The 13,204-nt window shown below is 45.3% G+C and overlaps 2 protein-coding genes across 3 annotated transcripts; both read right to left on the bottom strand.

The window, feature by feature from the left end:
* Positions 1-189: 189 nt before the first annotated feature.
* Positions 190-2,500, bottom strand: LOC123096623 (lecithin-cholesterol acyltransferase-like 1). The gene is made up of 3 exons (XM_044518386.1): positions 2,468-2,500; positions 1,731-2,356; positions 190-1,348 (listed from the first exon to the last, which is right to left on the bottom strand). Exons 1-3 carry the CDS (start codon positions 2,498-2,500, stop codon positions 430-432), a joined length of 1,578 nt encoding a protein of 525 aa, XP_044374321.1. The 3' UTR covers positions 190-429.
* Positions 2,501-3,591: 1,091 nt separating this feature from the next.
* On the bottom strand, positions 3,592-10,217 carry LOC123095993 (RNA cytosine-C(5)-methyltransferase NSUN2). Of its 2 annotated transcripts, none has more exons than XM_044517574.1 (15): positions 9,918-10,217; positions 9,725-9,813; positions 9,171-9,237; positions 8,967-9,082; positions 8,293-8,359; positions 8,002-8,050; positions 7,745-7,830; positions 7,285-7,538; positions 7,138-7,193; positions 6,343-6,428; positions 5,668-5,760; positions 5,013-5,358; positions 4,403-4,902; positions 4,070-4,298; positions 3,592-3,994 (listed from the first exon to the last, which is right to left on the bottom strand). In XM_044517574.1, the coding sequence occupies exons 1-15, from the start codon at positions 10,158-10,160 to the stop codon at positions 3,792-3,794; spliced, it is 2,484 nt and encodes an 827-aa protein (XP_044373509.1). In that variant the 5' UTR covers positions 10,161-10,217; the 3' UTR covers positions 3,592-3,791. The 2 variants fall into 2 exon arrangements, with proteins under 2 accessions (XP_044373509.1, XP_044373510.1); XM_044517575.1 differs by having other exon boundaries at positions 8,967-9,077; positions 9,918-10,114.
* Between the last annotated feature and the right edge of the window lie 2,987 nt (positions 10,218-13,204).

The following is a 13,204-nucleotide window of genomic DNA, read 5'->3' as shown; positions in this document are numbered from 1 at the left end:
AGAACTCTTCTAGTCTAGTTGTTTTTCATTCTACTCCTAGTTGTATCCGGGAGACTGTGTGTAACTTTGTTCTGTGATCAATAAAGCCGACGTTCTCTAAAAAAAACTTTACTTTTTTAGCTCCGAGCGAGCTTGTACCATATCACAGACTTTTTGGATATTTGCTTAGTAAGATGGCTGCATGTATCATTATAATGCAAAGAACGGGGTAATCCTTCTTTTCTAAAAAGATATGTATTCTGACTCAACACTAGATGCCTCTCTGTTGAAGTCAATAAGAACATGGTTGATCTCTACTCCCATCTCTTTTTTTTTTGAGAGAATCTCTACTCCCATCTGGCAAGTGCCACTAATAGCTAGCAAATCTCAAAACATTCTTCCCGGACGAAAAAGACTCTGAAAAAACCTACTGTTGCAAACATATTTGTTCTAAAACTGATAGGTCGTGGTGCTGGTGGCGTTTAGGTTGATGGAATCAAGAATCCTGAGGATCTGGTCGAGGGCGCTCTTGTCCTTGAGGATGCCCATGTGCGACACCTTGGGCAGCTCCACCACCTCGAGGACTTGCGCCGGCGAGTCGGACCAGGCCTTGATCGGTCCCATGAGGCTGGCGAGGTTCACCGTGCCGTCGCCATCACCGTACACCACCTTGACGGGCCCCGCGTCGAACCCCTCGTCCCCGAACACGAGGCTCTCCACCGTGTCGACGCCGGTGCCCACCAGGCACGTCACCGGCACGCCCGGCTCCGGCAGGACCTCGCCGAGCGGCCGTGTGCGCGTCCGGTACGGCTCCACCCCGTCGGCGAACCCGATGTCGTTGAGGAACTGCGTGACGTTCTTGGCGGAGTAGGTCCGGTTGTGGCGCTGGGAGAAGACGAGCGTGGTGTTGCCGAACACCTTGGGCGTGGGCAGCAGCCAGAGGTTGCTCTCAGAGCTGCGCTGCTCGTCGCGGATGAGGGAGGGGTCGACGAAGGGCACGCCGAGGGTGTTGCCGGAGGCGAAGGTGAGCATCTCCTGCACGGAGCCGCCCCACGGCGCGGACAGCGTCACGAGCCGCTTCACGTGTGCCGCGCGCCAGGCGGGCGGGGCGCGCGCTAGGAACTGCAGCGCGTACAGCCCGCCGAGGCTGTGCGCCATGAGGATCGCCGGCCTGCCGTCGTTGGCCGCGCACGCGGACTCGACCAGCAGCTTGAGGCGCTCCAGGTAGGCGCTGCCCACTTGCGACGGGTGCCCCGGCGCGGCTAGCCCGTAGCGGAAGTCGTAGGGCGCGCCGAAGAGGTCGCGGCCCTCCTCGTACCCGGCCTTCTCCAGCGTGCTCGCCAGGACGTCCATGTACCCCGTGAGGACCCTGCACGTCAATTTTGGCATGCCATGTCCTTGCCATTAGCCCATTGCTGCGTCATCTCTATCTGTACTATTTAAAAAAAACATAAAGTTTTCATTTCATCTTTTTTTTTCACCATCTCTTTGTCCAACCTTTGATGCATATAATAATCAATCACCTTAGTTTACTTACCTTCCGAACCAATTTCATTTTAATTACCAAACTTATAACCAAAATATAAAATAACTCACGTCAGAATTTGATAAACATTTATTTACGCAATCGCATTATTATTGATAGTAAATCTCAAACTAACATACTATAGAATATTTATATCCCGTTGCAACGCGCAAGCATTGTTGCAATTGACATAAACAGATAGAAGAAGAAGAGCTCGGTCGATTACTTGAGGGTTGGGTCGAGGTAGCGGAGGGTGGAGGTGGAGCCGAAGTCGTAAACCCTGGTGTGGACGCCGGGCGCGTTGCGGTAGTCGTCGGCGTCGCGGTCGTAGTAGAGCATCATCCGCTCGGCGAAGCAGCGGGTGAGGGGCGCGACGACCACGGACGGCTCGAACCACATGCGGAACCAGCCGCCGCGGCCGCGCACCAGCGGCCACACACGGCAGGTCAGGCTGGACGGCCTGTAGTCGTCCGTCAGACGCGCCTCCAGCTGGTTGCCGCCGGAGCCCGGGATGAGTATCACCGGGTGCAGCAGCTGCCCGCCGCCGCCCCCGCCCGGAGACGACGCGCAGCACGAGCTCAGCGACAGCATGGTAGTGACCACGGCCGCAGCCAACAGCACGACCATACGTAGCGGATTTCCCTTCATGATCAGTGCTTGTATGATCGGATTTTGTTTTTCTTGCTTGTTTTTGGATTTGGTGGTCGCTGTTTTGTGTGGCGATGCTCGTCTCTTGGGATCGGATGGCCTGGCGTTGGAGTGGCTAAAAAGGCAGGGCGCGCGTACGGTGGAAATGGTAGTTACGTCGTCCTTGGAGTTGGAGGGGTGGGTACTCTGGGGTGCGCTGTGAATCTGCGATTCGCGTCTAACTACTGCTTAATCACGCCACAGTACTGCGTAGCCGCGTAGCGTTCCGTGGTAGCCTACCTGCGATTAAGTGGGGGACAGTGACCAGACACTCACTGCACAGGCTGCGTTGCCGCTACTTGTTACCATGTGCCCTGCAATCGATTGCTCTGTTCATACGCACCGAGCTTCCAGCATCTCTACCCCTCGCACTAAATAGCTTCTTCCTTTCTTCAGAGCTTAACTCCTTTCTAAGCTTTTCCGCAAAAAATTAGCGGCCCAAAACTATTCATATTTAATCGTGGCAGTGCAACGAACACCAGCAATAATAAAAATTATATTTAGATTCATAGACCATCTAACGACAACTACAAACACTGAAACGAGCTGAAGACGCGCCTCCGTCATCACTCCTCCCTCACCGGAGCCAGCAAAACTTGTTGTAATATACAGTCGAAAAGTCGTCTTGCTAAGACCCCATAAGACCAGCGCATCAGAATAACAACCGCCGTCGATGAAGAGTATCGTTGATCAGAAGGATCCAACCTGGACGCTCACGAACGCAGATGAACGACGATCAGATCCGAACAGATCTAGCAAAGACAAAGACAGGTCCACCAGAGACACGCCTCCACACGCCCACCGGCGATACTAGACGCACCACCCGGATGAGGACTAGAAAAAGAGAACCTTGTGTACACAACCAAGCAGCTTTTCTTGCATCCAACGGGGCTATTTGGACTAGATGCAGGCAACCAAAAGTGCCCATACAGACCCAGCAAGACAAGCATGAAATCCCGCCTCTTCAACACTTAATATATGTGGCGCGTGAGCAGCAAAGCCGTTCATGTATGGACCGTGGGCCTATGCGCTGACACCTGCCCAAAATAGAAATGCGCTCGTTTGTGCAACACTGCAACTGTTTGCTGCCTAGCAACGTCCTCAAAAAATGATCAAATACCAGTGGCGACTATCCTAAGACATTTGAGAACATTTGCACATTACTTCATCTCATTCACTTCAGAGTTACCAGTGCATCACTACCACATAATGAGAAGTCAGATATTGCATCCACAATTTTCCTTCTTTCGGAAAGAATTCTTCTAAATATTGTTCTTTACCTCAGGTTCCTCAATCAAAAAGCAACCACCTGCTCTGTGGTTTTCCCCTTTTTCCTAAGTTGGTATGGATTAATTCATGGTGACATGTTTATTTTGCTCGACGGTGCATGGTCTGGCACATTCAAAAGCTATTACCATTTCCTTTTCATGTGAAATTAACTTGTTTACATATAAGATCAGTGAACGACAGCAGATGTCACCATCGGGTTGCTCTAAATAGCCCTTCCACATTCAGCAGCAAATCCTGGCATTGCCGTCCAACTTCATTTACAAGGCCTCATTGGCATGCAAGTTCTGATCATCCATCTAATAAAACATTGTCATAGGCTCTCCTCAGCTAATGCATCGATGTTTTTGTTAGATTTCTCATCTTCAACTTTGAATGCTTTGATCCCAAAGCGATATTCTAGCAGTTCCTTCCGATCGGCCGGAGAAACCAAAACATTCATAGTCGCCTTTCCTCTCCAGCAAACAATGGCGATTGGGGAGGGATCACTGGCTATGGAATCGGCGATTTGATACCCTGAAATATTAACAAGATTTACATTACCTTAAGTCATGGGTTCTTTCAGGTCTACTGCATAGGGCATAATGTTACCTTCACGCAGCACTACAACGCAGCAACCAGGCATCATAGATGCAGCCTCCTCCCCGAATCTAGCGTCGGCAAAACGAGCAAAGTTAATGGTTCGGTATTGTAAAAGATGCTGGAAGTCAACTGGAGATGCATGTAGTATCCGCTTCCTCATATAAGGGAAGAGCAATGACAGCCCCTCATAAGATAGCCTATATGCACATGAACAGCCATCCTTTGATCTATGCCTTTCCTGAAAGTAACCATAGAAACTGAGTTAGTTCATTGCATAGGTCAAAGAAAATATGCACTCTTTCCATGAAAATATATTAAAATCTGCCTGGTCGGAGCACTTACAAACATCTTTACGCCAAGAGAAGCAATTTTAATCTGCTCACCAACTTGTATATTCAGTTCTAAAATGTCTTGTACTGCTTTCGATACGTAGTATATTCTCCTTGCATTATCAGTACTTCTTGTCACCAGATGACCTTCGAGTGAAAACGATTCCTCGATACCAAAGAAAGATACTATATTTTTTATCACAGCCTCATCTTTGAAAAATAGGACAGGATCAATTCCTTTCCACTTGTGTTGGTAATCCAGCTTATCCATTCTGCGACTTCTATCGCCTGATTCTGTCTGACTATATTCTACATCAGATGCCATCTTAACTTCAGTTAAGTTGTCATCCTTTGAAGTTTGGTTGGCCACGCTTAATTTTGTCTGTTCATCAAGCAATTTGTTATCATCAAGAACTTCAGAAACAATTCTATGCTGACATTGCTCCTGAAGTTTCACTGTCCTGTTTTTCGAGAGCAGGTTCTCAGTTTTTCTCACCTTGATCACCTGGTTTTCTGAAATAATGTCAAGAGTACATTTAAGTGCATATCAGTAAATTAGAACATATGGAAATATTTATGAAATGTAAAAAATATCTTATGCAAAAACTAAAACATGAGATTACCATTCAACGGGGACAGTTTATGAATAACTGCAATGAAAAATGCCCCACCATCTTGGTCATGGGGAACAATTCTCATGCAACGATGCAGAGGAAATTTTGAATCCAAGCTTTGAGCAGAATTACTACTTGAAATGCCACCTGTATCACAATTAACATTGTTTGTATCTTCAATGTTGAAATTTCTTGAGAAGGGCACATTGTACTCTGAATTAACGTCAAAGCTGTTATACACTTTATGGCTTTCGTGGATGCTTGTACTTGAAGGAAACATGCTAGGCAATATTACATTCTTCCTACTGTCAGGAACATCTTCATGAGTCTGAAACCAAGATCCTCTATCGTTCACCTGCAAAAGTCATGAGGGGAACCATTGGGGAAAGCAGATTGGAAGAGCAAAGTTTTGGCACCTTATATCTAGTATGCAGTATTGCCCAGTATTGAGCAACTGCTCAACTGAGCACCAAACAGAAAAAAAGGTTGAATTCGGTAATCTCATAGTTAGCAGAAACAACAGGCGCTTATATTGAGGACTGAACACAGAAAATTATTTAAAAAAATAGAAACTAATAGTTATGGACAAGCACCAATATTATGGACAGAGCACAGAGAAAACAGAATAGCAAGAGAATCACGATGTGGATATGTGTCAACTAACCTTCCAAGTGCCAAGTCCAGGGCGGCGGACCAATTCTCGTAGCTCAGTAGAAACATCAAGTAGTTCAACAGAGCTTCCACTTCTCCGGAGAAGCTGATTTTGTAAAATAATAATAAATACGATGACAAATTATGTTATGCAACATAAATAAAGAAACGAGTACAGAAAAGGATTAATGTAGAAAGGCTCTATAGTCTATACATATCCAGGTTCTGAGATACTGCATAGATGCAATAAAATACGCAGAAAGAAATGGTAGCTGCTAACCAGCCAACTGCGTTAGTTGATCAGCATGAAAACTGTCGTTTGTACTCCACTCAGAATCTTGCTCCCTAGAAAATAACTCTATCAAGAATCTTATGATTAGGCAATTCAGACGGGCTTATGTTTGTATTAAGCCCCATATCCGGATTAGTGAGCATGTTAAGTAAACATCATTTTAAGCTTACTCATGAGGTACATTACTGGCCTACTTCTGCTGTGCTATAAGACAAATAAGGCAACTAGACAACTAGAAAGACAAACCTAGAGGTGCTCCAAAAAGGTCCTCAAGTGCACACAGATTTGGCTCAAGTTCAGTCTATACTCTATACCTTGTAAAAGATAATACTCTCTACTTGCTCAACAGTAGGTGGAATCTATAATGCAACAATGCTCCTAAAATCGGACAAATACCTCAGCTACAACAGCTTCATTTTCGACAGGATTCATTGAGCAAGTTGAGTAAACCATCCTACCACCCACTTTAAGTAAGGCAATACCTGAAAAAACAAAGTTAAAATTTTGATACAACGCGCTATTAATAAGGAAACTTCAACTAACATACATTTTGGCCACAAAACAGATCCAAATTATATTCAGCACCATTTTCGGTTCTACCATTCCATAAACCTTTAAGATTCAAAACTTCGGTTCTACCATTCCATAAACCTTTAAGATTCAGAACTCATGGATACAGGTTTCTGACCATGTTGGGAAAAAAAGGAGGAAAACAAATAGTCAAATGCTTAATTCAAATGTGATGTTGATCTTTGCTTTATATATAAAGCGGGGCAGAAGCCTTTTTCGGTAATTCAAATGTGATTTAGCAGATGCATCTCTTTTCAGTGTGGGATCCATCTGATGCCTTCTATAATAACCGTTCCAGAGAAACCCTTCAAAAACCTCTAAGTAGAAAGGTGGTGATCATATGCAGGTTCATGAAATAGTTGATAGCATATAGCTAAGTGGTTCATAGCTGATAGCTTGGTTTGCAAAAAATATCAGCACCCAGAACCAACCTAACATATAGCCAAGTGGTTACACCCAGAACCAAGGTAATAACATCTTATATTATGGGAAGGAGGGAGTAGTTGATAACATGTTGAATTATCTCTATACCCGTCTCCTCTCTCATTACATTTTTCTGTATTCTGCATTTTTTCTCCCTGAAACTGTATCATCTACAATTCTCATGATAGGAAACCTTACCACGCATAGCAATGTTTACTTGGAGAAGATGAAATTCGTTCCCCATGCTTGAGCTCCTGAACAGTGCACATATTATGACCCTGATTAAAAATTGAATGGAAACATAACAGCAGTGGTGGAATTAAGGTTCAATGCTTAATTGCTTACCACTTTCTCCAAAGGTCATGAGACTTCCGGAGTGTTCCATCACCACTACAGGGGACATCACATAGTACACGGTCGAATTCTAACCTTTGTGGTTTGCAGTGATCTTTGTAAGCTTCTGAGTCATCCTTCGCAAGAGAACAACTGGGAAAGCTTTGCGCTTCATGGTTTGTCACTATCAGGTTGGCAGTGCACATTCTCTTTGTATTATGGATGAGGACGTCGCATCTTTGTACTTTTAAATCATTAGCTATGACCTAATAACAATCTCGCAAAGGAACATGTATAACTACAACTTTCTTTTCTGATTATTTTTTTGTGAACTATAACAAGTGTCGTGCTAGCTACACATAATATATAATGAAACCAAAGTTCTTCTCTGCAAATCAGCATGAGCTTCTCTGGAAACATAGCTATTAGATTGTGGTACTATATGTAACAGATGTGACATGTATAACAGTACCAGTGCTGTTGGAAGTAGCCCTGGCTCTTTTGATTGATGAATCATCTCAAGTAGCTGGAACGTTTTAGATCCTGGAGCAGCACACACTGCCCAAAACAAAAAAACAGATCAGTAGATTGCAAGGATATATTACAGAGTTATTGTGTTTCCCTATCAAATCGAAGAGTCCTAATACACGATAATATCTTGGAAGGCAGTCAACTTGAATGAACACACTGGAACCTATGATTATGGCCAAGAGTAATAGGCTAACATACTGTCAAGAATATGGTGGCCAGCTTGTACATTCAGAAATAGTGGTGGCACCTGCAGAAATTATTTCAATTATCAAAACATGGTGTAATGTAATATTGCTGAGAGATACTAAAATACTCCCTCCGTCCCAAAATTCTTGTCTTAGATTTGTCTAAATACGGATGTATCTAGTTAAGTTTTAGTGTTAGATACATCCGTATCTAGACAAATCTAAGACAAGAATTTTGGGACGGAGGGAGTACATGATAGCTGAGGTAAAAATAGTCATGAGATGTTGGGTAAGAGTTGCTCACCATACTAACAGCCTCTTGCCTGGTTACGTTACCAACCTCACTCTCATGCTTCAGAAACTCATGAAAACTGGGATGTACGAATGGTTAAATTACAAATAGTGGTATAATCAAAGAAACAAAAGTACATGAAGTTACAACAGCAACTCATTTTTAAGTATAACAATGATCTGAATGTGAAAACATCGTGGGTAAATAAGTTGGGATATTACAGTATATTAATAATGGCAAATGATAAAACTAAGCACCCCTCAAATTTCACAGTTCAGTAGGCAGTCTTATTTTATACACATAAAGAGTAGCTAATGTGCTGCATAATATAAATATTTGCGCTAATCTGTGTAATTACTTTCAATTGGCACTCTAAAAATCTCCCAAGAGATTACATGAATGTATAATAAAGGCCCAAATGAAATGTATGACAGGTTTTGCTACCTATGAATGGTATAAGAATTTTAAAGCTAAGCATAAAAGGGAGAGGTGGATTTCACATAATCTAGTGTATGAGTATTACGAACGAAACAATTTGCCGCAAGAATCCATTCAGGCAGGAATGTTGCAGAATTTAAAGAAACGTATTTGGTGCATGGAGTACTTTGATTACAACATGAAGACAGATGGTTGCACAATGCCATCAGAAAGATTATTTTAAAATAAACATCATGCAATTTTACTACCTCTCAACTGCAGGATTTTTCCTCAGTTGCTTCCGAGATAAGTTCAAATGCCATGCAAGATTGCCTGGATACCAAGGCAAGGGACTGAGAGCATATTCTCCACATTCATCACTAACCTTTGCAAATAGTTTTTTGTTAAGAAATGCATCGGAAAATACAAAGAACTGGCATTAATTGAAGTGTATAAATCAAGCAAGAGGTAACCTCATTCTCCAAAGATCTCCTGAAGTCATTTTCTAATCTGGAGCAAATGTCTTTCAAAAACCGGCAGCTGAAAAGAAAAGGTAACTTCAACTTATTAAGTAAGAATCACCAACATGGCCAGAAGAATGAAGTTAATCGACACTGTATCAAACATACAAAAAATAATAGCCTGGGAAAGGAGCATGGTATTGCCTAGAAAAGGTAACCCTCCAATTCTATGGTTTGTTCAGTACATTCGTTGGAAATACTTCAGCTGGTAAAGGTGCCACATACATGCAATGAATAGATGAGAATTGTTTGCCCTAAAAGTACATAAATTTCCCTAGGGAGTCACAGTTAGCATGCCAGTTTGTGTGTATTTGTTACTGCAAAGGTTCGCAGTTGGAAATCCTGGATCAGGAATTCTGTACAGTACTATACATAACAACGCAGAGGAATGAACATAACAGGGGATCCAGTCCAAAAATGTGGAATTGGTCAAATCAAGGGATGAAAGGAAGGCCAATGTGGTAACTAGTAAGTGCATCACATCATTTCAGAGAAACCAGTATCACCTAGCATTGACCCTAAAAGTGGCCGGCAATGGTTTCCGGAGCACACTCATGAAGGCGTCCCACTCCTCTTCGTGAACGATTCGCTGCTCCTGCGAGGCATCATAAACATGTGCACGCAGGCCATAAGGTAAGGAACCACATTTCAATAGAAAATTTATTTACAACGTATGGCTGAACGAGCAAGCAGCCGCACCTTGTAGTACTCCTCGAAGGCAGCGTTCTCAAGGGGCGGTGGCAGCGACGAGGTGCTGGGCTCGCTGCGGGCCGCGGCGGCGGCTGGCGCGGGAGAGCGGGGAGGGCGGGGGCCGCGCCTCCAGAGGCTCTCGGGTGCCCCGCTCAAGTGGCGGCGCCTCCTGTGGCCTCCGGTGCATCGCTTCCTCTGGCCGGCGGCGGCGGCGAGGTGAAGGAGCGAGACGGGTGTCCGTAGGGCTATCATGTTGCTCGCCCTCGTGTCCGCGGGGATTGTGGGTGCTGGAATAGCTGCGTGGGAGGTTTTTTTTTTTTTAAGATTATAACTCGTACTCTTCTTTTTTTGTGCAAGGAACTCGTACTCCATACATTAAGCGTCTCTTTCGATTCAACGGAATATGTTTCTATGTATATGTTCGTTTGATTCATAGGGTTGAAACTTGTACAAGAATTTCTAGGAATTTTTTACTAAATTTGGTAGAAGTTTTAGCATCTGTTTATACAATTAAACAACCAAATTACGTAGGTTTAGATGGGTTCAAATCCTACTATGGTTTTTTTCATTTCCTCTGTATTTAGAATCATGTGAATAAAAAAGGACCTGGCTCAACTACTCAAAAGATTATGCAACAGGAATGCATTCTAAGCTTACCTTCTTCAGTATCCATTAAACGTCAGACGACTGTAGGTGGGAGTCCCACCACAATCCACCTTGTCCCAATACAATTTGGTGTTGAGAATGTGGGCATCCCACCAAAACTAACATGGATTAAATGGGATAAGTGGGATCCCACTTAACAAAGTAGAGCAGTTAAATAAGGATCACCGAGCAACATCGTTTGATCCTTCGCTCCGCCCACTTCATAGATGTTGAGCTGTGTGAACTCCACAAGAGCGGCGACGAGACAGAGGGTGATTCATGGGAATAGCAGGGGAAGCAGACGCAGCAGCCCTGCGTTGGAGCGCCATGGGCAGCAGACAGCGACAAGGCGGACGTGAGAGCACGACGCCCAACATCTCCGGCTGGAGGTCCGGCCATGTGCACCCTTGGGACGAGCCTCCCGACGTCACCATCATCGTGGGGTGCGTCCTCTTGAAACAGAGCGATTTGAGGACGAGTTCGTTCCGATCGATCCCGTTTTTCCTATTGGTTTTCCAGTTGAGACCATGGTCAAGAAGTTGCCTACTATTCCTTAAGAAGGAGGGAGCGGGGGCGCAGTGGCGGACTGTCGGCGGCGGGAGCATGCTGCGGCACCAGGGTTGTCTAGCCTAGCGGACAAGGTGGGCTCTCAATGGGATAAGTTGACTAGCCCGACTATTATTTTTTCCTTTTCAATGGGAGTCCATTAAAGTAATTTAAGTAGGATGGATTAGTTAGTCCCACTTAATCCAACCTCCATTTGCAGCCTCAATTGAACGTATCGTGATCCCTTAGTGCCAACTTAGGATGCTCTCTACTCGTGTGGACCTTTGTCCATCCTAAGTTTCCAATCTCTCCGATCTCGGACCCGCCTAGTTTTCTACTCGACATCAGTTGCACAAGTTGTTTTAGGGGATAGCTACGTCTCTCTAGGCTAGGTTGTTTCGAGGCTGTAAGGGCATATTTCTTCCTATGTGGTTTTGGTGATTGATGACAGTATATTTGCGGACTAATCGTGTGCATTGAGCATTTCAGTGATCTCATGCCTAGGCACAAGACGATTCGGTGCCCCTCGGAGCCTATCGAAGACGGCGGTTCTCTACGTTTCTTTTCGGTGGATTTGAGTCGTAGGAAAGCCGTACTATTAAGAGGGGGTCCGCTTCGGAAAGGTTAGGGTGGAATCAACACGTACACATCTGTTCCTTTGCACCACCTTTCCTTCGCTTCATTGGAGCACCATCCGTTTATCCTTGTCGCTGTGAGATGAAGGCCTCCAAGTGCTATAGGTTCTGTGGCGTGCGGTGCGGTAGTACTGCTTAAGGGAGCAGTAGTACCGCAGGGGCCCGCGATAGTACCGCTCTAGCTAGCGGTAGTACCGCGCCACGCGGTAGTACCACTCCTCGCGAGCGGTAGTACCGCTGCCTCTAGCCCAGAACGCTGGCGCGCGCGGAAGTAGGCGCGGAAGTATTTTTTTTACTTTCGCCCCTACGCGGTAGTACCGCTCCCTGCGAGCGGTAGTACCGTGCCAGATTTTCGCACGTCCCAAACTCAGCGGAAGTAGTCACGGATGAAATTTATTTAGTCCGTGTGTTTTCCCGGTCCAGTTGAGCGCTGCCATGCAGTAGTACCACAGGGGCGCGCGGTAGTACCGCTCTGGCGGTTCTACCGCTCGTTGCCCAGTGCAACAGGACCTCACCCGGCTTCTACCGCACGAGCGGTAGTACCGCAACAAGGTGCGGTAGTACCGCGTCTCGCGGGCTGAGTGAGTGGGTAACGGTTGGATCTTGTCCCCCACTATATAAAGGGGGTCTTCTTCCCCAAGAATACCATCTCTTCCCTCCCCAAGCTCCATTGTTGCTCAAAGCTCCATTTTCGCCCGATCTCTCTCCCTAGCCAATCAAACTTGTTGATTTTCTAGAGATTGGTTGAGAAGGCCCCGATCTACACTTCCACCAAGAGAAATTTAATTCCCCCCACTAATTCCTTGCGGATCTTGTTACTCTTGGGTGTTTGAGCACCCCAAACGGTTGAGGTCACCGCGGAGCCATATTCTATTGTGGTGAAGTTTCGTGGTGTTGTTGGGAGCCTCCGACTAAGTTGTGGAGATTGCCCCAACCTTGTTTGCAAAGGTTCGGTCGCCGCCTCCAAGGGCACCAATAGTGGAATCACGGCATCTCGCATTGTGTGATGGCGTGAGGAGAATACGGTGGCCCTAGTGGCTTCTTGGGGAGCATTGTGCCTCCACACCGCTCCAATGGAGACGTACTTCCTCTCAAAGGGAAGGAACTTCGGTAACTCATCCTCGTCTCCACCGGCTCCACTTTTGGTTATCTCTTACCTTTACTTGTGCAAGCTTATATTGTGTTGTATACCTTGCTTGCTTGTGTGCTTGTTGTTGTTGCATCATATAGGTTGCTCACCTAGTTGCATATCTAGACAACCTATTTTGATGCTAAGTTTAATTTGGTCAAGAAAAGCTAAAAAATGTTAGTTGCCTATTCACCCCCCCCTCTAGTAAACTATATCGATCCTTTCAATTGGTATCAGAGCCTTGTCTCTTTATTAAGGACTTTGCCGTCCGAAGAGTATGGTTGACACCACAGACGAGGTGGAGGAGCACCTCGGTGCGAGACCCACTTTGTCAGCGGCCG

The sequence above is a fragment of the Triticum aestivum genome, chromosome 4D (assembly GCF_018294505.1).
Source record: "Triticum aestivum cultivar Chinese Spring chromosome 4D, IWGSC CS RefSeq v2.1, whole genome shotgun sequence".
Lineage (NCBI taxonomy): Eukaryota > Viridiplantae > Streptophyta > Magnoliopsida > Poales > Poaceae > Triticum > Triticum aestivum.
The sequence above is the reverse complement of the archived record's forward strand: the minus strand, read 5'-3'. Positions and strand labels throughout refer to the sequence as shown.